Here is a 26974-nt window from a genome sequence, read left to right on the forward strand (position 1 = left end):
TATGATCTACCTTGGAGAATGATCCATGTGCGCTTGAGAAAAATGTATATCCTGCTGTGTTTGGGTGTAGCGATCTATATATGTCTATTAGATCCAGCTCCTCTAATATACTGTTCAGATGTTTTGTTTCTTTGGTGATTCTCTTTTGAGATGTTCTGTCCAGAGTTGATAGTGGTGTATTAAAATCCCCCACTATAATTGTAGATGTATCTATTGTTTCACTTAGTTTTTCCAGCGTTTGCCTGACATATTTAGAGGCACCCTTGTTAGGGGCATAAATATTTATGATTGTTCGATCTTCTTGACAGATTTTCCCTTTCACTAAAATGTAGTATCCTTCTTTGTCTCTCACAATTGTTTCACATTTAAAGTCTATTTTGTCTGATATTAATATAGCTACTCCTGCCTTTTTTTGGTTATTATTAGCTTGTATGATTGTTTTCCAGCCATTCACTTTCAATCTCCATGCGTCTCTGGGTCTAAGATGTGTCTCTTGTAGACAGCATACGGATGGGTCATATTTCCTTATCCAATGTCCCAGTCTGAATCTTTTGATAGGTGAGTTTAATCCGTTGACATTCAGTGTTATTACTATCAAGGAATTATTTGTGTTAGCCATATTTTGATTGGATTGGTGTTTGTCATATTTTGTTTGTATATATTTTTTTTGTCTTTTTTGTTGTTGTTGTTGGTCTTATACTCTCCTCCAACTGTGCCTTTCCTGTTTTTTCCTTTCTTCCTGCAGAACTCCCTTTAGAATTTCTTGAAGGGGAGGTTTCTTGTTGGTATACTCTTTCAGTTTCTGTTTGCGAATATTTTGAACTCTCCATCATGTTTGAATGCTAGTTTAGCTGGATAGAGTATTCTTGGTTGGAAATTTTTTTCCTTTAGTACCTTGACTATATCATACCACTGCCTTCTTGCCTCCATGGTTTCAGATGAGAAATCAGCACTTAATCTAATTGAGCTTCCCTTGTATGTGATGGTTTTCTTTTCTCTTGCTGCTTTTAGGATTTTCTCTTTGTCTTGAGCATTGGATAATTTGACCAGTATATGTCTTGGGGTGGGCCTGTTGGGGTTTATGACTTGTGGAGTGCGCTGTGCTTCTTGGATATGTACATCTGTCTCTTTCAGTAGATTTGGGAAGTTTTCATTCATTATTTCCTGCAACACTCCTTCTGACCCCTTTCCCTTCTCTTCACCTTCTGGAATGCCTATAATACGTATGTTTGAGCATTTTGCATTGTCATTCAGGTCCCTAAGTCCTAATTGGATTTTTTCTATCTTCTTATTGACCCCTTCTACTATCTGTTTGATTTCTGATGTACTATCTTCCACATCACTAATTCTCTGCTCTGTCTCTTCTAGTCTGCTGATATTTGCTGCAAGTGTATTTTTGATTTCTTGAACTGTGGTGTTCATTCCCATCATATCTGTTATGTTTTTTCGTATGTCTGCAATTTCCCCTCCAAGTGATGTCTTCATGTTGTTAACCTCTTTCATTACTTCGTCAAATTTGTCAGTGATAAATGTTCTGAGATCTTTCATTGCTTGTGCCAAGTTTTGCTCCCCTTCGTGATTATTGGTTTGTTGATTGGATTCAGCCATGTTTTCCTGATTACTGGTTTGTTTTGTAGATTTTTGTTGCTTTCTGGTCATCTCTTTATCTTGACGGATTTAATCAGTTCCTTAGCTTCTTTGTCTGCTCTTGGAGGTTAATTAGCTGTTATTTTTGCATAGGTATTATATCTTCTCTTTGTCACTTTTTTCTTCTTATTCTAGTTTCTTGTTGTTGGTTAAGTTCACGCAAAGGCAAGTTCACTCAGCGACCATCTTGCCTCCTCCCCTCTGCCACCCTATTTAAGGAAGCATTTTTTCTATTTAAGGAATAATGTGGGAGTTTGCCCCAGCAAGGATTGATATATTTTGCATATACTGTTCTCCTTTCAAAAACTTCACTCTCCTTGAGTGACAATACCTTAACTTTATAATTGAGTGCTTGTTCACATTTTTCTGCAGCCTTTTCCACAAAACATTTGGTATAGAATCTGGAACATGATTCCCCTCATAATTTCTAACATGGTTTTATTAACTCATTAAATTTTTCATCAGCATACTTTTTTAGACGTCATTTAAATTCTTTCTAACAGCATTCCCACATCTGTACACCTAACAGTTTTGTCCCTTTGGGAATTCTTTGATATACAATTCTTTACTCATGGGTGAAGAATTTATATTTATTGAATGCTTCAGGAATTACACTTTGTGCCTTTTATGATGTTAAATAAAATTAAACAAACACATGAAGCATTTCTGACATTCTTTAGATTCACAGGTTACTTAATACAATGAGGTATAACTACTGGTGAAATTATTCCACTCTCAAGTATCAAGTATATTCACAGATTTTATCTTCTGCATAATTTCTCTTGATGTTTAATAAGAGTTGACTTTCCACTGAAGGCTTTCCCACATTCCCTGCATTCATAAGGTTTTTCTCCTGTATGAGTTCTGTGATGTACAATGAGAGTTGATTTCACACTGAAGGCTTTTCCACATTCACTGCATTCATAGGGTTTTTCCCCTGTATGAATCCTCTGATGTTTAATGAGGGTTGACTTCCTACTGAAGGCTTTCCCACAGTCACTACATTCATAGGGTCTCTCTCCTGTATGAATTCTCTGATGTTTAATCAGTGGTGACTTCTCACTGAAGGCTTTCCCACATTCATTGCATTTGTAGGGTTTCTCTCCTGTGTGAGTTCTTTGATGTACAATAAGCGTTGACTTCTCACCAAAAGCTTTCCCACATCTTCTGCATTCATAGGGCTTCTCTCCTGTGTGAGTTCTATAATGTACAGAGAGATGTGATTTTCCACTGAAAGTCTTCCCACATATGTTACATTCATAAGGTTTCTCTCCTGTGTGAATTCTCTGATGCAAAGAGAGGTGTGATTTTCCTCTGAAACATTTCCCACATATACTGCACTCATAAGATTTCTCTTTTGTATGAATTCTCTGATGTTTAATAGGGGTGGGCTTCTCACCAATGACTTTCCCATGTTTATTGCACTCAGGTTTCTCACCTGTACGAGTCCTTTGATATATAAGACTGGGCTTACCACATTTGGAACCTTTATAAAATGCTTTTCTAATGTGTATTTTTTCATGTCGAATAAGGTGATATGAACTCTTAAAGGCTTTTGCACATTCACTGCATTCAAATGGTTTCTCTCCTGTATGAGTTCGCCAATGTTTAATTAGAGTTGATTTCTGGATAAAGGTTTTCCCACAATCACTGCATTCATAGGGCTTCTCCCCTGTGTGAGTTCTCTGGTGTGCAATGAGGGTTGACTTCTGAGTGAAGGCTTTTGCACATTGACAGCATTCATAAGGTCTCTCGCCAGTGTGAGTTCTCTGATGTACAACAAGGTTTGCTTTCTGGATAAACACTTTTCCACATTCAGTACATTCAAAGAGTTTCTCCACAGTTTGAATTTGCTGACTTTTATTAAGGGTTTGCTTATGGTGGAGGGCTTTTCCATGTTGATTGGGTTCAAATAATTGTTCTCCAGACTGAGCTTTATCAAGATTAGAATGGAAGTACAATTTCCAATGTGTCTCATGTTCATCAGCTTTCTTTCTTACACAGCTTCTCTTCTGACTAAGAAAGTTTAAATTATGTTTTGAACACCTTCCCCATGAATGATATTTAGGGAGTCTTTGTCCTATAGAAACAAAGTCTGTGCTCAGATAAATGAATTTTCTGTATTCTTGACCACTTTCATCCTTCAGTGTTTTCCTGTCCATGGATGCAACTTGCCGCAGAGGATTGCCTTGGCTGCCCTTGTAGTTATCTATTTGATCATCAGCTTGCCAGAATTCTAGAAAAAATACAATAAATCATCATAGTCATAAAAATGTCCACTATAATGTTATGGGATAAAATGAATTCATAAATGTCTTGCTTTGAGCTCCTAACAATATGACTGGGCTGATATGGATGGACCTTCCCCATGTCCTACCACTGCCATCTCCCCTGACTGCAAATACAGAGAAATGCTGGCCCAAATTTAACAAAAAATAATTTAATATGCACCCAAGCTCAAAACTGGGAGAAGAAATTTATCAGTTGTCAAAAATGAAATGGGAATTTACAATGATGGGCTGAAGAGAAACTAAAGTTATGAGGCTTTGCAGGCAGAATCCAGACCACAAGGTATTAAATGTTCAGGAAACTGGAATTTAATTTATGCCTAAAGCTAGAATCAAAAGGGGCTTCTATGGACTGGACAGACTCCCTGTTGGTCAAGGAAATTGGCAAGAAGGATGTTATATATAAGAAATCAAAAGCCTAGTCCTATATCTCAATCCAAACGATTACAACCGTAGTACAGAGCCCACATGCTGAAAAATTAACACAAAATTCATGTAAAAATTGGTTGTGTTTCATAGGTTCTTAGCAGTGGCAAACTTTCCAAACAGCTATATTGTGATGTTTTTATAGCTCAGGGCACAAAGAACTTCTTTGGAAAACCAGCTCTCTCTGGAGATGAGTTCACAGTAAAAAATGATAAATCTCACAAGGAAATGAAAGAGAATCAGCACATACATTTAAAGATACTCTCCTTCCTAACTGTAGCTAATAGAAAAATGTGGATTTTATACAAAATAAACACAAGAATAAAAAAGCTATAAATAAGGGGTTGAACATTAGATGAGTCACAGACGAAGACAGATTCAATGAGTTAGATGACAGATTTTGGAAAATCACTCAGAACATAGCATAGAGATATAAAGAAGCACAAATATAAGACAAATACAGATAAAATCAAAGTTCTAATGTAGAGTTTATTGAAAGAAGAGAAAAAAAAAGCAGCTGAGCACTGTGCTAAGAAAATGGTTAATATAGAATCTCTGACACTGCTACAATGACAATGGCATGCTTGCAAGGTTGGCCTTTGGCTAATATTTGGGAATTTGGATTTTGGGAGGGTTCCCACCATTCTCTAACTGATAAGGGTGGTTTATTGTGCCTAGATTGCTTGTACAAACAATGTGATATATGCTGAACACCTGCTTTCCTTCTGGGAGGTATAGAGTTTTGGTACATGCAAAGCAGAGGTTGCCTATATGACTAGCCTCCAATAAAAACCTTGGGCTCTGAATCTCTAATGGGGCTTCCCTGGGCAGAAACATCACATACATGTTGCTGCATTTTTGTTGGCAGAAAGAGTGCTCTGAGTGACCCTTCCCTAGAGGGAGTGAGCATGAGGAAATGTGCACATGGATTCCTCCAGATTCCACCTATGTCTTTTTCCCTTATGCTCAGGTTGTTGTATCCTTACTACATCATTGTAACAAATCATAGCTATGAAAATAACTATATGCTGAATCCCATGAGTTCTAGCAAATCTCCAAAGGTGGGGGTGATCTCGGGGACCCCTGACCTAGGCAATATGTGAAGACAATCACTGAGAGTTTTCTATAAATGAAGAAAGGGATGCATCCCACCATTGAATGGCCAGAGTCCTGACTGGTAAATAAAATAAAATGTGTCCCCAGACAGAGTTCAGTGAAACCACAATACGTTAAAATCAGAAAGAAAATCTTGCAAGCTACCATGGAAAAGATTAGAAAATAGTATCTTCAAAGTCCTGAGAGCAGTTGTGATCTTAGAATTCTATTCCAGATAAATTATGGTAAAGAAAGAAGACAACATATAGACATTTTTGGACAAGAAAGAGATTTTACCACACACAAGGCCTGGCTAAGAATAATGCTTGGTACTTGAATTATTCAGAAGGCTAATGACCAAAGGGGAAAAGGTGGGAATAAAGAAAATTTTCAGATAAATGCAGGAAAAAGGTAAAAGGAAGTAATGAAAAAGTAGGATATATAGAAAATACAATAAAGGAAAAAAATACAAATACATTAATAGTCACAATAAGTAGATATTAACCCCTTTAATTAAAGGCCAAATCCTATTAAATTGCATTTTAAAAAACGAGCTCTTTGGTTTACAAAAGAATAATCAGAGCAAAATGAGAGAGAAATGTTGGAAATAAAATTATGGAAAGAGATATACCTTGCAATTAACAGTCAAAAGATAAATTGGTAAAACAATGCTTATATTATACAAAACCAAATGATTTTGATGACAAATGCAAATAAGGACAGAATATGAGAATATTATAAGGCAATTTCACTTACATAGATGCAAAACTCCTAAATAGATGAGACAAAATGACTTCATTTGTGAGGGATAAAAGGTAACACATCTAGTAATGTTCAAAATGTGCATATCCTACTAACTATTCCACTTAAAGTTATAGCATAGAGAATTCTGGCAAATGAGAACCAGGGTACATGCACAAGAATGGCGACAAAATATTAGAAAAAAACAAATGCCCACCAGTAGAAGTATGGATAAATGAACTATGATACTCACATGTTAGAATGCTATATAGCAGTTTAAATGAATGAACTACATCTAATGTAATAGCATAGGTAAAGCTCAAAGACAATGTGGCTATTCTATCCAAAGTATAGAAGCTATGTACAGTGGAGGAAGCATAAACAGATGGAGAGGTATGGAATTTTATTTCTTTGTTTATTATTATTAATATTGAAATAATGAAAATGCTCTAATAATGATTGAAGTGATGAATGCACAACTATGTGATTATAGCAAATACCATTGCTTGTACACCTTGGAGGAATTGTATGCTTTATTAATATGCATCAATAAAATTGATTTTTAAAAAAGATAATGTGAATAAAGAAAGCAGATGCTGAAAAACTCCTATAATTAGAGAGCATCAATTGGGTAATTTTACAAAAAGAATATTATACTGATTATAGATACAATTATATATAGTAAATGTATAAAAATATGCATTAGAAGGACACTCACCAAATTCATGCTCTTCTTTGCCTGGGGAGGAAATAAAGGGAACAAGACTCAGGAGGGGGAAGGGGGAGTTCAAAGTATTTGTAAACCTCTATTTCTTTTATAAAAAACAACAACCAAATGAGAAAATGTCAACATTTGCTAATTCTAAGAGGTAAGTACAAAGGTACTTGTTATATGATTATGATTCTCTATACTTTCCTGCAGTTTTAAAAGAAATGTATTGAGGTGGAACTTCTGGAATGGGAATGAGGATACCTGTAAATCTTCTCCCCCAATAAAAAAGCAAAATTATCAAAATCATTCAGGACTTTGTAAATTAAACAAAGGCATACAACAAATTAAAATCAAGACAAATCACTGAATCACAGAAAGAAAAGCCATTAAGAACAACTTGGTGCTATTCACATCCTGCTCCACCTGTCGCACAAGAGCTGTGAAAACTGGCAACCTCACAGCCACCAGAGGGGGGCGAACCTGTCATGGAGCGCCACCCAAACCTTATCCCCAGAGCACTGTCACTATTTGACCTAACTTGGAACTCAGTAACAAGAAAAGAAAGGACTCTACGTGGTAACTTAACTCCACACAAATAAATAAAGAATACCAGTAAAGGTAATGTTCACCAGAGTTATCATAGCAAGCCTGCAGCTGTTAGCTTTAGAAGGGCTTGGTTGCAGGGTTGGCTCCCGGCTGAAAGTCTGGGAACTTCGCTTTTGGAATGTTTCTCATGTTGGTAAGACTATTTTGCCTGCTGGAGCACTAACCACCTGTTTTCCTTTTGGAAGTCTATATGCCTGGCCCACAGAGGTTGTTAATAGATTTTCTGGCTTCATATGTCTATTCTGAGTGGGGGTCAATTTGGAATCTCTAACTGACAAGGTGAAAAGGGCTTTTAAAAAAAAGCCTTGCTTGCCACATGAACTTGAAATGCAGCTGCCTATTCCTGCAGCATCTTGGCTTTGCAAGAGAAGGGGAAAACTGCTGGAGTTTATATCCTACCAAGTGTTCAGCAATACTGGTGAAAAAATCCATATCAAGGCCCATGGAGAAATGTCAGAGGACATGAGATAGTGAAAAAATCTTACAAGTTTACAAAGAGAAAAAAACTCAGGTTGCAGATAAAGTATCAATAATCAGAATAGCTTCAGAGTTCTCAAAATGAACACTGGTAATCAGAATAAAATGTAGTGGCAGTTATGCTTAAAAGTCTAAGGGAAAGACATCTCCATCCTAGAACTAGAACTCTACCCCATACCAAACTCTCCACCTAGGATGAAAATATAAGAGATACTTTTAGACATCAAAAATTTCAAAAAAGTTAGCTCCCATGGACCTGCATCCTTTCTTAAGAAAGTATTGAAGAACATGTTCTAATGAAATGAGGAAGAAAAGATGGTATAAAGAAAACAGGGAATCCATTAATGAAGAAAGTAAAGGGAATCCCCAGAATGACAGCAAAAGGAGATATCAGGATAACAACTGTACAAGAAGGAACAAGGAGAATCCACCCAGATGGGGACAGGCCAGAAGACTTCAGACCAACTCAGGGATATGAAATTGACTTGGCCCAATGGATGGGGCGTCTGCCTACCACATGGGAGGTACGCAGTTCAAACCCCAGGCCTCCTTGACCCGTGTGGAGCTGGCCCATGCGCAGTGCTGATGTGCACAAGGAGTGCCGTGCCACACAGGGGTGTCCCCCGCGTAGGGGAGCCCCACGCGCAAGGAGTGCGCCCCATAAGGAGAGCCGCCCGCGCGAAAGAAAGTGCAGCCTGCCCAAGAATGGCGCCACAAACACGGAGAGCTGCCACAAGATGATGCAACAAAAAGAAACACAGATTCCCAGTGCCGCTGATAAGGATAGAAGCGGTCACAGAAGAATGCACAGTGAATGGACACAGAGAGCAGACACCTGGGGGGGGGGGAAGGGGAGAGAAATAAATAAAAATAAAAAATAAAATAAAATAAAATTTAAAAAGCTGAACTGGTGGCAAGAATATAAAGAAATAATCAAATAAAAGAAACCAAATAATTATTAACCAAAGAAAACAAAAATTATATAGGAAAGGTAAATTAATCATAGATTACTACATGGTACGGTTGTGTACAGTGTTTATATAATTATTATATTTTAACCAATAGAACTAAAGGAAGCCAAATTTATGGTATAATCATATTGGACATATGGAGTAACAAGAAGTCTCTGTATATGTGTGTGCGTGGCATGGGTGGGGGGTGGCAGTGAAGTGAGCTAAATCCTAATCTTCCATAACAGGAAATTTTAAATAATTTTTATAAGAAATATGGAAGTTACAGAGAATAGTGATATAAAAATACACCCGTGTTTCCAACGCTCATTAAAAAGCAAATTACACATGGTGGCTGATGGGTATGGGGAAAGGCAGGAAGAGATGAGAGGTGGAGGCGTCTTTGGGACATGGAGCTGCCCTGGATGGTGCCTCAGAGGTAATCACCGGACATTGTAAATCCTCACAGGGCCCACTGGATGGAATGGAGGAGAGTATGGGCCATGATGTGGACCATTGACTATGAGGTGCAGAGGTGCCCAAAGATGTACTTACCAAATCCAATGGATGTGTCATGATGATGGGAATGAGTGTTGCTGGGGGGTGGGGGGGTGGGGTTGAATGGGACCTCACATATATATTTTTAATGTAATATTATTACAAAGTCAATTAAAAAAAAAAGAAAAAAAAAAAAAGAAAATTACTGTTACCACTGAATCTCTTCATTTACCCATTTCATTCCCTTTCTTCTCAGGTAATCACTATCGTGAATTTCGTGTTTATCATGCCTTTGACTTTCTTTATAATTTTATCATGTTTTTTTTTTTTTTTTTACTCTTTAAACCTCAAACATGATTTACTTTGACAAAAATCAAATCAATTTTTTAAATCAAAAGGAAATACTGGCTTAGGTCAGTAAATCTGAAATCTCAGATGAAATATAACTATCTGAAAAAATGATGATTGATAAATTAAGAAAAAAAACATGAATAAGCCAATAATTATTTTAAAAATTGACTCCAAAGTCAAAAGTCTTGCCCTGAAAAAAAAAGAGCACCATATCCAGATGGTTTTGCAGGTGATTGTTATCAAACTCTCAAGAAAAGGTAAACTTCATTCAATATAGTTTTAGAAACTGGGAAAAGAAGTAAAGGTATCCTGTCTATCTATGCCGTGAGTACAACCTTGCACACCAGAATAAGAGGACAGTACAAGAAAAGAAAATCAAAGCTCTATCTCACTTCTGAACACTAATGCAAAACTCTTAACGACTAGTAAAAGGAACTCAATTAATTCGAAACAATAAAATGCTTCACAACTAAGTACAGTTTAGCACAGGACCACAAGAACAGCCCAACCTAAGAAAATCTATTAATATAATTTACCATGTTAATAGACTAAAGGAGAAAAAAATATTTTCTCAATAGATGCAGAAGTACTTGAGAAAATTCAACATTCACTCATGATTTTAAAAAGTCTTAGCACTGATATGACCTAAGCATATTGAACAGACCTACAGAGCTAGAGTCTGTAAGACAGGTTATCTGGAGACAGAAAGGGAGTAGAGGGTGGTGAGCCGATGCACAATTATGGGCAAAACCCATAGTAAGGTGCAAGGAGATAGCTTGGCATTGGAGGGGGGTGATGGTACAGGGGTGTGAGTGGGGTCAATGGTGCTAGAATGTGAGGGTGAGCAGGGTGGGGGAGTTGGGTTGAACTATCCATGGAACCAGAGGGAGGGCTAGAGAAGGAACAGGTGAACTCTGGGGATTTGTAGGTCTGTGGTTTGAAACTACGATGGTAAGAATGTTCTTTTGGCAAATATGGCAGGGAAGGGTCACAGGTGCAGGGCATCTGTGGTGGGGGGAAATGTGGGAAAAGGTGCACCTGGGGCATGCTTCTGTGGAATAAGAACGTGTTCATCTTGTCACAGGGTATCATCTCAGTGGGTGGAGACCCACAAAATAAATAAAAATATATTAAACCCCCCTCCTGGGGAGTCCTGCTACATTCTCAAATAGAGGGGCAAGAATCTCTCTAGTACATAGGTAGGTGCCTAATAAAAGAAAGCAGACCAGTATGCCAAACCCTTAGAATTAATGCATGTAACTATTAACTTTATTCTTCAAAACTTGAAACTTAGTGGTTGACATAGGTTCTGAGGAAAGGGAGAGGGAAGGACGGGTAGAACATAGGGCATGTTGGGGGCACTGGAATTGCCCTGCCTGATCTTGCATTGATAGATACAGGCCATTATACATTTTGTCAGAAACTCTAAAAGTGTACGGTGCAAAATGTAAAACAGAGTGTAAACCATTTACCATGGTTAGAAGCAATGCTTTGATATTTGTTCATCAATTTTAACAAATGTACCATACTCATGTAGGATGTTACTGGTAAGGGAGGATGGGGGGGGGGCGAGAATATGGGAATCCCCTACATTTTCTATGGGACTTTTCTCTAACCTAAAGCCTCTTGGAAAATAAAGTGAAAAAAAAAAAAAAAGACCCTGCGGGAACTTACAGAAGAAATTGTTGTCAATATACATAAAAGATAACATATTTTATGATGATGAAAGTCAAAATGCAAAATTTTTTTAAAAATTATTTTTTACTTTATTATTATTTTTTTGGCTTTGTTTTTGGAGAGGTTTTGGATTGCAGAATGATTGCAACTGTGGCAGGGGAAGATTACAGGTGCAGGGTGTTGGTGGTAGAGGGATGTGTGGGGAGGGCTGCACCTGGGGCATGCCTCTATGGAATATGAATGTGTTTATGTGGTCATGGGGTGTTGTCTTGGTGGGTAAAGACCCACACAATAACTGATGGAGTACTGCATTCCAATCCTGGGGAGTCCTGCTACATTCTTAATAGAGTGGCAAATATCTCTAGAGTACATGGAAAGTGCCTAGTGAGGGAGTATGCGAAAATAGCTTGAATTTGAATGTGGGAACCTAGCTTCAAGTTGAAACTTTTCCATAACGCAGATAAGAAGTGTGGGCTTAGGAACACCGTCTGGTCAGCACGAAAACTGCATGTGGAGACGTTTGAACTTTGTTATGGCCTGCTCCCTAGCATTGCCGGTGCTACAGCTTTAATAACAAACAGCCTTGAAAATAAACATAGGTAAGTACTGCTTTGTAATTTCTAATAAATACGATGTGGAAACTAGAGTCCAGGCTCTCTTTTGTCTTTCTTTCTGTCCTTTTATTTCTTCAGTTCTGCGTCACCTTCCCTTTGTGCAAACCTGTTGCTGAGCTGGTCTCTGCAACTGGTGCCCGAACAGGGACTCGAGGGGAAGAAGGATCGCTCCAGTGAAACTAAAGGTGTTGTCATGGCGCAGAGCCCCGAGTGGTTTAGAAGGCCTTCCAAGTCCTCAGTGAGTAAGGACACTCTCGGGTACTTTAGCAGGGTTATGATGGGAAATGGAGACAGTTCACCCGTATGTCTGTCTCCTAAAACAGCTCCTCAAGGCAAGAGAACCTGAGGCCAGTGAGTCTAGTATTTTAGAAATCTTACAGATTATAGAAAAATATTGCTCATGGTTCCCAGTAATAGGAAGTTTAGAATTAGGAGATTAGGGAAGAGCAGAAAAAAGAGTTAAAAAATTACATGTACAAGGTGTTTTGCTCCCTCTTACTATTTGGCCCACTTGGACTATTATTAAATCTGTTTTGATATTAAATCTAAAGTTTTGCCTTTAGCTCCTTCATTAATTGACTTTATTTTTTTTCCAAAGTCTACTCAATTTATTCATTTTTTAAAAGATATTACATTAAAAAAATATGAGGTCCCCATTCACCCCCACCGCCCCCACCCCACCACTCCTCCCACAGTAACACTCTCCCCCATCATCATGACACATCCATTGTGTCTGATGAGTACTTCTCCAGGCATCGCTGCACCCCATGTCCCGTGTTCCACACCATAGCCCACACTCTCCCACGTTCCATCCAGTGGGCCATGGGAGGACATATAACGTCCGGCAATTGTCCCTAGAGCACCACCCAGGACAACTCCAAGTCCCGAGAATGCCTCCACATCTCATCTCTTCCTCCCATTCCCCGCACCCAGCAGCCACCATGGCCACTTTTTCCACACCAATGCCACATTTTCTCGATTATTAACCACAATAGTTCATGAATAGATTATCATTAAGTCCACTCTAATCCTTACTGTATTCCTCCTTCCTGTGGACCTTGGCTTGGTTGTGTCCATTTCACATCTATGTCAAGAGGGGGTTTAGATTCCACATGGGTTCATTAATTGACTTTAGAACGTCACTTTCCCCTCCGCTGACTCCTCCTCCCTCTCCCATACCCAGAGAAACTCAGCCAAAGTTGTCAGCTTTATAACAGGGCATCTTGCAGGCTAGAATAGAGGGAAATAACGTGGAGCTGCTTGTGTAAGGAAAGGTTAACTCACAAATACGATGTCCCGTACAGGCAAAATTGCTAAATAAGGCCCTGGTTAGTGAAATCATGCTTGTAAGAAAATTCTCTGTTAAAGCGTTGACTAAGATAGGAAGCGGACTTGGCCCAGTGGTTAGGGCATCCGTCTACCACATGGGAGGTCCGCAGTTCAAACCCCGGGGCCTCCTTGACCCGTGTGCAGCTGGCCCATGTGCAGGGCTGATGCACGCAAGGAGTGCTGTGCCACGCAGGGGTGTCCCCCGCATAGGGGAGCCCCACGCGTGAGGAATGCACCCCATGAGAGCCGCCCAGCGTGAAAGTGCAGCCTGCCCAGGAATGGTGCTGCTCACATGGAGAGCTGACACAGCAAGATGATGCAACAAAAAGAAACACAGATTCCCGTGCGACTGACGACAACAGAAGCAGACAAAGAAGAACACATAGCAAATAGACACAGAGAACAGACAACCGGGGCAGGGGGTGGGGGAGGGAATAAATAAATTAATAAATCTTTTTTAAAAAAAGTTGTTGACTAAGATAAAGAAAATATTCTGACAGCAACTGTGCAAACCCCCTGCTGCCTACATGATAATGTGGCTGTGGGCTAGTGGGGGCTAATAGAAATTAAACCTCTGGAAGAGGAGGAAAATATGGCAACATTGGCATTCTGTTTTGTTTCCATGCTCATTCTGATGGGGCTTATTTAGCCAAATTAATAAAATTAGTACAAAATTTTTATTAAGTTGTTAAAAGGAATTTTCGGTTTTGAATCAATAGCTTATCCCTGAACTTCATGTCTCAGTGTAGTCTTCAAGAGTAGTAACCCAAAAAAATGTGTGTTAACTGTCTGTCTAAACTTTTAAATAAGAGCTTAACTGTATTTATGCTGCTCAAGTTATCCTAACTGGTTGCTGATTATTAATAAAAGTGTTTCCAAGAACAAGCTTGCATGTTACAGGTAACATAGATTCCAAAAGAAATCTTAAGAGCAGTAAAATCTAAGATGTGAAGTGATGGAGAACTTAAAAACAGCTATACCAGAAAAGTAACAATTATGAGTCACATTGTAAACTTTATGTTTCTGTTGGTGTGTTGTAATTGTTTTATGTTTGTCTATTTGTTCAATGTCAGTGTATATTTTGATATCTCCAGATGGTGATATAAATTAATAAATAAAAATGTCTAAAAGAGCTCTATTCAAATGGTCAGAAATTAAATAAGCACTTATATTAATACATAAGTTTAAATGTTAATAAGAGCTCTAAAAATTGTAAATCTTGATTAACAAAATTACTATAAATCTCTTCATAAATTGAAATGAATAGTTTCCTTTTCTTCACAGGATAAAATGAAGGATGTAAAACTTAAATGAATATTAAAGAAGGTAAAATGTGAGAGTGAAATTTAATGTTTGTTCAAAAAAATGTGTTCTATCCTAAAATAAGATGGCTAGTTTTCATAAAATCAAAATGGAAATATGCAGGACGGACTTGAATACATGTGGCAAGTTGTAGAAGGTATTGTGGTAACTTTAAGTAAGGGAATGTGTTCTCTGAAGATGAAATTTGTCTTAAAATAATATAATTATAATCTATATGGTTATAAATAATTAGAAGAAGTTTATGGAAGCATTATTTGAATTAAACTGTTTACATGGCTAATTCCAAGAAGCCATTATTAAACAGAAACTGAACTGATAATAACAAAAAGTAATTTTATAACAGGAAAAGCTGTTGACAGCTAGCCTCCCCTGCCAACTTGTTTCTAAAGACTTCCTAGTATTGCATGCTAGTAGGTATTTAAAATAAAGTTATTTTTGCATATAACCAAACTAAATTATTATTTTAAAAAGTTTGTTTAGTATTAGTGGTAATTGTATGTTGTAAGAAGTTTGCTTGGAGACAGTTTCCAAAATCATTTTGGTAACTTATGTATGTAGGATGTATAGAATGTGTTTTTATTATTAAAGAAACAGAAAATAATTTTGTCCTAAGATAAAATGATTAATTATTTAAAAGGAGTAAAATGTGGAACAAACCTGAATGAATACTGAAAGTGCAGGTTTGTGGAAAAGGAATTTTTATGGTTAAAGTTGAGTAAGATTTGATGGGTCTATCAAGTTTTAAAAGCTTTAGTATCAAATAGTATACTGATGCAAAGTTAAAATTTTGTTCTTTTTCTGTTAGTGTGACAAAATGTCTCAAGTCTTTGGTCTGTTTTAGTAAAAATTTATAAAAAGTTTTCCTCCTGAATAATCAGTATACAAAAAAAAGTCTGTTTTATCAAAATAGCTTCTTGTACTTTAACCTTATCGTTTCCTTGTTTTTTTAAGAAGTCTCATCACTTTTAAAGGAACATAATGTTCAAACCTGCTTTCTCAAAGTCAGATCCTGAAAAGTATCTTTTTATTTCAAACTATTGCAAAAATTTGTTCTTTTACCTTGAAAGAATTAAAGTAATAAAATAGTTAAGTTCCTTTAATATGAATGCAAAGTGTTTACAAGTGTTATAAAAGTAAAAGGATTCTTTAACTATCTATTAATTAAAGTTGTATGAATGAAAAGTTCATATGAATACTTAAAGGGTGTATAAAATTCCTGGATATTTACCAATGTTTCAGCATAATATTAGACAAAAATACAATGTTGTTAATCATGGTTGTAATTATTTAATAGTATGTATCACAGAAACAATCTCTTACCGTAAATTAAAGTAACACCATTGTAGTATGCAGCAGTCCAAAATATTGCTAGTTTGTTGCAAGAAATTCATATCCAACTGTGTCACTATCACTTTGTTTTAAAACTTGCTAAGACTTTCTTTAGTATTTCTTTAGGCAAGTCAAACCAGCCTGCATTCCCCAACCAGTAGAACTCAACAATGGACTTTTGCAGTGCTTCCCCAAAGCTGTGAGCATAGCCCAACCATCTGCCCTAGCCTGAAGGCAAAAAATCTGGCTGCATAGAAGACATCTGTGGCTGAAACCCTACTGATGACATTATGTTAACCAGTAATCCTTTTTTCAGAATTAAAAAAAAATCAGAGACAACAGTATCTTATCTTAAAAGCCTGAAATAAGCAAACAATTGGAACAGGCTGCAAGGTCCCAGCTGCTCTATCAAATTCTTAAATGTTGTTTGGTTGGGTAAGACAAAACTATACCCTCTGCTGTAATTGATAAAGTACAATGTTTTCTCATGTTAATGTAGTTTGTAATATTGTTGGAATAGTAAAAATCTTTCAGCCCTCACTTAGCTCAAATATTAAAACCATTATATGTGTTAACTGGGAAAGGTCCTTCCTGGGAGTAAGAAGACCTCCAGCAGGCTGCTTTAAAAAATTTTTAAAAAGGAGGGAGAAGGTGGACATTGACTTAGCCTGTGGATTGGATGTGGCCAGCACCCATATAGGTTTTGGGTGGGGTTTGTGGCAAAGGCAGCATTCTAAACAAGTACCCCTTGGGCTTTAGTCTTAATTCTGGGAAGGGGCCAAAAGTACAATATAAAAAAGCCATTGTGTGCAGCACAGGAAGCCCTGCTGAAAGTGAAAGGCTTAACCCAATAGTGTCTGGTCACTCTGAAGACTGCCATCCCTATCTAGGGGTGGACTGCAAATACTAAAAACAAGACAGAAATGATGGACTATTGTGACTCACCCTCTTGGGGGAGAGATCTGTGGAAGAACATCTGGGAAGCCTGCCAGCAGTGACAGGTAACTGTCTGACATGTCCCTGCCCACTCCTCTAACACCCCTTTCAGGACTGTTGAGGCAGATGCCTTCGTGAACATCCAGAGCCATACCGTTGAGACCTGAGAAGAAGGAGAGTGGCTCCACCAGAAAGGTGAACGTCTTGAGTACCAAACCCTGCGGTGCCTAGCCCAGCAGTTCCAGCTGCCTGTTACTTGCCAACAGCTCATGAACTTCACGCATGAGTGTCCTTCATGCTCACTCCAGTGACTGTGACATCAGACCCCTCCTGCTCTTGCAAGGGGCAAGGTATGCTTTCACTGCTACAGACACTGCATCGGGACTCTTATAACAAGACAGCTACTATTTTCTGATTATAAAATGAATCCTCACAACAATGGACTAAAGTTTAAATTCAACACTGAATTGTGGCTCCAGGTCCAGCGAAGATGCTAAGAGCAGGAACAATGAAAGCACTGACATTATGAGATAAACTTCTAGTTGCCCCACAGCCCAAAATGGGGGAGTAACAATAATTTGTCACTGCCTATGCCTCAAACTATACAAAATGGGGAAAATAGAGGTCATTTTTTATCAAGTACTGGCCTATATTGATGTGGGCTATGGGTAAGAGGCTCTTCACCTCTTTGTAGATAACCTAAGCTGTCTGTGACTTGTTGGTGTGGGACGGTAAGAGGCTGTAGTCCTGCCCTTGGTGACCATGGCAACGACTCCAGTCTCAGGAAACAGTTGAGCAATGCAAACTCTATAAACTGTAAATATTCAAGGAAAATGCAAACCAAATGTGCTAAAAGCTTATCTAGAATGTATAAGGTCCATGCTAAAAGCTTACCTAGGATGTGGATGATATATGTTAATTCAAGCCTATTGAGCACTGAAACAAAGAACAATTTGACCCTTCCTCTCTGTATAAAAGGAACTCAAAATTCTTGTTCAGGGCTCTGGTTTGAAACAGAAAGCTCCAGAGTCCGGCCGGCCATCAATAAATCATTTTTCCTTCTCAAAATCATTCCTGAGTCCTGGCCTTTCTATATGCAAATAATTGAACCTCTCTCAACTTCTACAAAAATATAGCCTTGCTGGTTGGGAATCTTAAGCCCACGAGAAATGAAAATCTATTCATTAAATGTCTGCTAGTTGGAAGTCTTATTGTTTGTTGTTGTATAATCTACTGCCATTAATAGATTACGTATAAAATGCAGTTTTGAGCTTGACAGAAGAATTACAAACTACAAATATATGCTTATGCCTACAATGTGATTGGAATATATCTAGTTTTTGTGTGACCCCCTATGTATACAATAGCAATGATATTCCTTAGAAATCAGTGAAACATCATTTGCGTGGTCATAAAAACAATTTAAGCTTAGATATTTCTCAATTACAAGCCCAAATAACAAGCATTCAACATGCTCATTTGCAATTGCTTCCTGCCTCACAAACTATGACAGGAATTGTGGGTGAATTAAGATCCTTCAACCATATGATATGGATAAAGAGTTGGGAAGAGGGTCTTCTAAAAGGTATATTAATTATCTGTTCCTGTCTGTTTTGTATATATTTAGTCCTCAGATGCACGCTAAAAACCCTCCAGGATATGAAGCAGCAAGAAATCGCCAAATCTGCCTTCAAAGCTTTGCAAAAACAAAAAAGGGGGAGATGTGGGAAAATAGTTTGAATTTGAATGTGGGAACCTGGCTTCAAGTTGAAACTTTTCCATAACGCAGATAAGAAGCGTGGGCTTAGGAACACTGGCCTTGACTAGACGGAACACTGTCTGATCAGCACGATAATTGTTTGCATGTGGAGACGTTTGAACTTTGTTATGGCCTGCTCCCTAGCATTACCGGTGCTACAGCTTTAATAACAAACAGCCTTGAAAATAAACATAGATAAGTACTGCTTTGCAATTTCTAATAAATACAATGTGGAAACTAGAGTCCAGGCTCTCAGTTCCAGAAGCTGTTGAGTCCCCTGATCCCATCTTTATTTTCTCTCTTGTGTCTTTCTTTCTGTCCTTTAATTTCTTCAGTTCTGCGTCACCTTCCCTTCATGCAAACCTATTGCTGAGCTGATCTCAGCAAGGGAGGACAGACCAATATGCCAGGCCCTTGATAATGATGTACTTATGAACTTGTTCTTGTGAAACTGAAATTTAACCTAGTATTATATAGCCTAAGAGTTTCCTCTTGAAAGTCTCCTTGTTGCTCAAATGTGGCCTCTAAGCCAAATTCATCACATAAACTCTTGACCTTCTCCCCATAGTGAGACATGACTCACAGATATGAGCCTCTCTGGCACCAAGCGATTATTACCAAGCACCAAATAGTGATGCATTTCAAAAAAGACCTAGACCAAAAGGGGGAAATATTAAATATAAATGAATTTTTATGGCTAAGAGATTTCAATGTGAGTCGAGAAGTCATTCCAGAGGTTATGCTTATGCATGTCTTAGCAGGATCTCACTCACAGTGCCTTAGGGAGGGGTGCTCCTGAGGGTTCTAGAGTCATCTAGACACTATAGGCAGGGCAAAGGACCCCAGGAAATTGACCCCCCATTGGTGGCCCTTACCGTGAAATATAATGATAACCTATCTACCCAATGTATCAGAATTATACTCATTTATAATTTTCTTCCACATGGTTTTTCTGCCCCTTTTATTTGAACCCATAATTAGCACTATGTTCATTAAATATATAGAGACTTAAATCTTCTGGCTGTTCATGTGCCAGTTGAGCCCTGAATCTCAGCAGAATTGCAGTCAACACGTACTCTCCAGTTCATCGGACTCACCCAGGACAACTAACAAAGGGATGATGATGGACAACACCCATGCAAAAAACCCAGAGAATACTTACAACTGCAAGCAAGACAATTCCATCCATCTGCCCCATGGAATCTAAGCCCCTCTCAATTGGAAGCAGAGTGGGTATCATCATCCCCAAATTCTCAAGACTGAAGAATGAACAAACATAAGGTGGGAATGCAACTATGGACTAAAGTAGACTTATTATTATAACATTGATAAAAAGACACTGGTCATCAGAGGATCTGAGGGGAGGGAGAGGGAAGAATAAGCGTAACATGGGGCATTTCTGTGATCACTGCATGATATTGCAATGACAGATACAAACCATTATATATTTTGTCAAAACTTATAAAATTGTGCGGTGCAAAGTGTAAACCATAATGTAAACGACAGACCATGCTTAGTAGCAGTGCTTCAGTAGGTGTTCATCATTTTTAACAAATGTACCACACTAACTGTAGCAGTTTGAGAATTTTTGTGAATTCCCAAAAAGAAAGATTATGTTTGCAAACTGGTCTGTTCCTTTGGGTGTGATATCCTTTGTTTGTATTAAATTCAAAGGTTTTACATTTACTTAATAAAATCAATTTAGGGCCTTTGCTTTGACCATGACAGTAGGGTATGACTCAGGGTTGAGTCCCCATCCCTCTGGTGGGCTGATAGAAACAGACAGTCACTCAAAAAGACACAGGAAGAGAGAGCTCCACAGACACAGATGAGGAAAGAACTTGGTCATTTCAGTCCTGCCATGTGACAGAAAGGAGAAGGCTCAAACAGCTAAAGTCCCAGGAAGAGAGATGAGCCATTTACCTGATAGCCCAAAGCTGAGATTGGGAAGAAGCTGGGCTCACGGACCCTCAAGAGGAAGAGGAAGCCCTGAGAGACAAGCCCTATGCCAGCCTGCAGCTAAGGGAAAGGAAGCCCAAAGGGGAAGGCTGAATCCTTGCAGAGATCGCCTACCATCTTGCTTCAACACGTGGCAACTGACTTCAGTGGGAAAGCAGCCTTGAGTTGGATTCTTTAGGGCCTTGTAACTGTAAGCTTTACCCTAAATAAATATCCTTTATAAAAGCCAACTGATTTCTGGTACTTTGTATCAGCACCCCTTTTAATGCACTAATGAAAGATGTTGTTAATGGCGAAAGTGTGGGAGGGGGAGGAGATGAGGTATATGGGAATCCCCTATATTTTTGATATAATATTTATATAATCTAAAGTTTCTTTAAACATGAAGAAAAAAATGTAAAAAAAAGTCTTAGCAAACTAGGAATACAAATGGAGCTTTTGATGAAATGTATCTTACTACAGTAAATATCATACTTAATGGTAAACCTTTTAGTAGTTATTGCACTTCTCTGTGCCTCAATTTTCTTATCTGTAAAATGGGGATAACACTATAGTCTACTTTATAGATCTGATGGAAGGATTAAACTATTTAAAATATGCAAAGTATAAAAGAAGAGTGGATTTGTGGCACAGAGCAAGCACTCAAATATTACCTATCGTTATGTTACTATCATCACCCTCATATTTCCACTAAACTCAGGAACAAACAAGCAACTCACTGTCACTGCACTTGTTAAAAATTGTACTACAGGTCCTGTCTCATACAATGAGAGAAGACAAAGAAATAAAATGTATAATTGGCAAGGAAAGGACAAAATTATCTTTATGAAGATAACTGTTTACATAGAAAACCAGAAACCAAGAGAATCCAAAAATTGTTAGTTACATAAAAGCATTCAGAAATGTTCCTGTACATAAGATGAATACATAAATATCACTAGCATTCTCATACACTACTATTCACTATTTTGGAAGTGTAATATGAAAAAAGACTCCAATTGTGATTAGTAAGGGAAGAAACTGTAGTAGTGATGTGGAGAGGGTGGCCACGGTGGCTGATGCTGGTTGGGAGAGGGAAGAAGAGATATGGTGTGGGGGCATTTTCAGGATTTGGAGTTGTCCTAGGTGGTGCTGCAGGGACGGATGCTGGACGTTGTGTGTCCTGTCGTGGCCTGCCGGGTGGACTGGGGGAGAGTGTGGACTACAATGTGGACCACTGTCCATGTGCTACAGCAGTGCTCCAGAATGTATTCACCGGGTGCAGTGGATGTGCCACAATGATGGAAGAGTTTGTTGATGTGGGAGGGGTGGCGTGGGTGGAGTGGAGGATATATGGGGACCTCATATTTTTTGAATGTAATATTTAAAAGAAAATAAAGAAGAGGGAAAAAACTATAACTGTCCAGAGCCTACACCCACGATTTTACAAATAAAATCCAGAACTGTCTAGAAAAGGAAACTTGATTCCAACTAAAGTAACACTTGGAGTTTCCAAGCTTGCATTCACCAAAGAAACTCCACCTGTTCCACTCAGGCTAGACAACTGTGTCTTAACATCCTCCCTGTTCAGAATTCAGATATCCTTTCTGCCAAAGCCCTAACTCTTGCTTTTGAAAAAGCATTTTCCAAATTTTCCACACCATTTAAAGTTCCGTTGTTCTCCAAAACTTCTAAATCTGCTCTCTTCATTACAGTAGCCACTAACCACATGTGGCTATTTAAATTAAAATTAAGTAAAATTAAATAATTTTAAAAGTTCAGTTTCTCTGTTGCACCAAGCTCATTTCAAGTGTTCAAGGGTAATCGGACATCTTTCAAAGTTCTGAAAGAAAAAAAGTAAACTCAGAAAACTCTATCCAGTGAAAATATATTTTAAAAATGAAGAAGTGAAGGAAAACTAAGAGATTTTGTGGCCAGCAGGCTTGTTCTAAAAGAAATGCTGTAGGTATTTCTTCAGGGTGAAGGGAAACAGTATCAGAAGGAAACACAGAACTTCAGGAATAAATAAAGTAACAAATGGCAAAATATCTGAGTAAATATAATAGGTTTTCTCCTTTTGAATTCTTTAAAATATATATGAGAGTTGTAAACAAAAATTCTAACATTGTCTGGGGGGGAGGTTATTATAGATGCAACATTACTATAATATAAAGGAGTGAAGGTAAAGGGACCTGTATGGCTATAAACCTTCAATATATTACTTGAAGTGTTAAAATATAACTCTAAGTAGTGTGAAAGATTAAGTATGTTTATTGTAATCCCTAGAGAAACTATTAAATTAAAAAAATAGGAAATACTAAAAGTAAATAGATAAGTTGAACTGGAATATTTAAATTGCAATTGCACTCCTAGAAACTTATACCAAAGAAAATTTATGTTCACATAAAAACCTGTACATAAATATCTATAGCATCTTTATCCATAGTGGCAAAAACTGAACACAACCTAGATGTCCTTCAACATGTGAATGTTTAAATAAACTATGGTACATTCATACCATGAATATTACTTAGGAATAAAAAGAAACAAACTATTGACACACCCGGATGCATTTCCAGAGAATGGTGAATGAGAAGAACCAATCATAGAAGGTTATATACTATATAATCCCATTTATATAACATCCTTCAAATGACAAAAATATTGAAATGCAAACAAACTGCACAGTTGCCAGGGGCTAAGAAAGGGGTGAGGATGGGAGAAAGGAGGGTAGATTTTAAAAAGGGCAATATGAGGGATCATTGTGGGGATGAAAATGGTCTGTATCTTGACTGCATCCATATCAACATCCTGGTTGTGATGATTTTATAAGATGTTACCATTGGGGGAAACTGAGGAAAGGATATACAAGATCACTCCATATTATTTCTTACAAGTGCATGTGAATTTACAATTAACTCAAAATTAAAAATTTGATTAAAAAAATGTCAGTACTCCAAAGTGGAATGGGTGAGCAGAACAGCAACCAAAAAGAGAGAGAGAGAGAGGGAGAGAGAAACAGAAAACAAATAAATGGTACAAAAACAATAATCAACAATTATTAAAATCAACAGTATCAATAAGTATCAAGTATAAATGGCCTAAACACACCAATTAAAAGAAATATTGTCAGATAAGAGTAAAAATACAAGACCCAACTCTATGGCTGTCTAGAAGAAAACCATGTTGAATATAAAGAATCTCTATTTAGCAAGCGACACAAGAAAGACAGTAAAAAGACAATCTGATACCGGGACACAATACTTGCAATAAACCTTTAGTGTATACACTATTTAAATACTGTTATGAATAAAAGGAAAGCAAATACCACAAAAGAAAATGGGTAGAAGACTTAAATAGGCTTTCAGAAAATGAGACACAAATTCTCTATAAAGACATGAAATGATGATCAACTTCATTACTAATCATAGAAATAAGTTTCAATCACAAAAAGATACTATCACCCACCTGCCAAAATGGCAAGAAATAAATAAGCATGACAACACTAAATGAAGGGAAAGGAGCAAAGGAAAGTCTAAACCATTGTTGGTGGAACTGTAAATTGGTTCAAAAACTTTACAAACCGACAACCACCACAAAACTGAGCTACCACAACCTAGTTATATGCACTAGAAAAGCTCTTGCAGAAAACATTTCCAGCAAGTATATAAAATAATGGTAAATTAACAATGTCTATAATAGCCTTAAACTGGAAAACAAAATCCATCAAGAAAAGAACAGATTGGCTTTAACCATGGAATATTCATAGAATAGAATATCATCCCGCAATGAAAGTGAACAAATTACATCTACAAATTTCAACACGGCTGAATCTCACAACTCTAATATTGAAAAAAAGAAACACATCACAAAATACTAAATACAGAATGATTCAATTTTTATAAAGTTCCAATAATACATTGCTTGGGGATACATATATAGATGGCAAAGCTGTAACAAAATCATAGAAATAATTATCCCCAAATTCAGGATGAAGGTTAAATCCAGGAGAGAGGTAGGAGGATGCAATCTGAGAGGAGCACAGTTCTTTTTCTCAACCTGAGTGGTGATTACTCTGATGTTAGCTATATAATTTTTTTTTAAAACTGTATGCATAGGGAAGCAGATGTGACTTAATCAATTGGGTTCCTGTCTAAAATATGAGAGGCCCTGGGTTCGCTACCCAAGTCCTCCTTGTGAAGGCAGGCTCACCTGCACCTGCAGAGAGCTGACGGTCCTCACCCACAGAGACCTGGCACAGCAAGATGACACAACAAAGGGAGATGAGCAGACAAAGAAGAATGCACAGCAAATGGACACAGAGAGCAGACAGCAAGTAAGTGGCAAGGGGGGAGGATAAATAAATAAAATAAATCTTAAAAAAAAAGTACGTATATGTTCTAAATGCTCTTCTGTCTGTACTATAATTTTGATATGGAATACAAATAATAAAAATACCCCCAAAACATCAAAGAAATAGAAAAAAAAATAGGAGAAAAGCAAAGTAATTTTTTGAAAAGGTTTTTTTGAAAAACTCAATAAAAGTGATTAATCTCTAGAAGACTGATCAAGAAAAGAGAGCTGTCACACATTATCAATACCAGGAATACAATAGAGAATACTACAGATCCTACTAACATTAAAAGGATAATAAGGAAATATTATGAAACAACTTTATGTCAAAAGTTGGATAGTATCAATGAAAAAGATAAATTTCTGCAAAGCCACAAACTGCCAAAGCTCACTTAGGAAGAAATGAGTCATCTAAATATCCAGAGAACTATTAAAAATTGAATTCATGGTTCAAAACCTACTCACCAAGAAAACTCTAAGGCAAGACGGTCTCATTGGTATAGTTTACAAAACACTTAAGAAAGAAACAATGCTATTCTTATGCAAATGTTGTCAGACAAAAGGAGAGGGGGAAATGTGCCCTAACTCATTTTATGAGGCCAGGATAATACTGATGCCAAAAACATACAAAAATAGCATGAAAAAAGAAAGCTACAGATGATTATGCCACATAAACGTAGATGCAAAAAAATTTAACATATAAGCAATATGAATATTAGGGATCTAGCAATATACAAAAAGAAGCAGTAAATGATGATCAAATAGGGTTTATCCTAGAAATAAAAGGCTGGTTCAGTATGAGCAAATCAATGTAATCTATCATATTAACAGTCTAAAGGAGGAAACAGTCACACCAAATTAATGCAGAGAAAGCATTTGCCACATCGGATATCCATTAATGATCAAACTCTAAGAAAACCAGGAATAGAAGGAAACCTCCTAAATTCATCAAGCCATAGATTAAAAACACTAAAGGTAACATTACACTTAATGGTGAGAGAATAAATACTTAACTCCTAAAATCAGGAACAAGATAAGGGTGTATGCTCTCACCACTCCTATTCAAACATTTTACAGAATATCCTAACCAGTACAAAAAGGCAGGAGAAAGAAGTAAAAGGTACCTGGTTTAGAAAGGAAGATATAATACTGTCCTTATCATAAGTACATGATGATTTACATAGAAAACCCCAAGCTCCTAGAACTAATAAGTGAGCCCAGAAAGTCGGGAATGTCCCAGGATACCAGGTCAATATAAAAAATCAATTACACTTCTATGAACTACCAATGACCCATGGGAAATCAAAACACAAAAAATACCATTTACAATATCTTACAAGAACATAAAACAGGGATAAATTAAGTATGTATATGAATGGTGCTTTCAAAATGACAAACTATTACTGACAAATTTTAAAAGACTAAAATAAACGGAGAGATATATTATGCTCATGAATCAGAAGGCTCAAATTGTTAATACATCAATGATCCACAGAATCAATGTAATCCCTAACAAAATCCCTGCAAGCATTTTTGTGGAAACCGATAAGCTGATCCAAACATGTATGTGAATATACAAAGAACCTAGAATAGCCAAAACAAAAAGGAAGCAAAAAGCTGGAAGATACACACTGCCTCTTTTAACACTTAATATAAGGCTATAGTAACTTAAAAAGTGTAGTAGTCACATACTGACCAACACATACATGTTCAAGTGATTTTCAACAAGAATGCCAAGGCAAATTCACTGGAGAAAGGATACTTTTCTAAAATGTGGCTTTTCTAAATATTGTTGGAACAAATAGATAGGCTGTGTTAAAAAAAAAAAAACAGTTGACCCTTACTTACACCAGATACAAATATTATACATATATAATATGCTATAGACCTAAATATAAGAGCTTAAATCACAAATCTTCTGGAAG

At 37.3% G+C, this 26974-nt stretch overlaps 1 protein-coding gene across 2 annotated transcripts in view; it reads right to left on the reverse strand.

Annotated features, from left to right (window-relative positions):
- Window positions 1-877: 877 nt before the first annotated feature.
- Window positions 878-26974, reverse strand: part of ZNF674 (zinc finger protein 674) — a 45502-nt gene continuing 19405 nt past the window's right edge. Inside the window, exon 4 of one of the 2 annotated variants that reach the window (XM_071213280.1) lies at window positions 878-3883. In XM_071213280.1, the coding sequence (XP_071069381.1) occupies window positions 2409-3883 (1475 nt within the window). In that variant the 3' untranslated portion in view covers window positions 878-2408. The remainder of the gene's footprint in view (window positions 3884-26974) is intronic. The other variant, XM_004483953.4, reaches the window with a different exon arrangement.

Source organism: Dasypus novemcinctus, chromosome X (genome assembly GCF_030445035.2).
Source record: "Dasypus novemcinctus isolate mDasNov1 chromosome X, mDasNov1.1.hap2, whole genome shotgun sequence".
NCBI classification, from domain to species: Eukaryota; Metazoa; Chordata; class Mammalia; order Cingulata; family Dasypodidae; genus Dasypus; species Dasypus novemcinctus.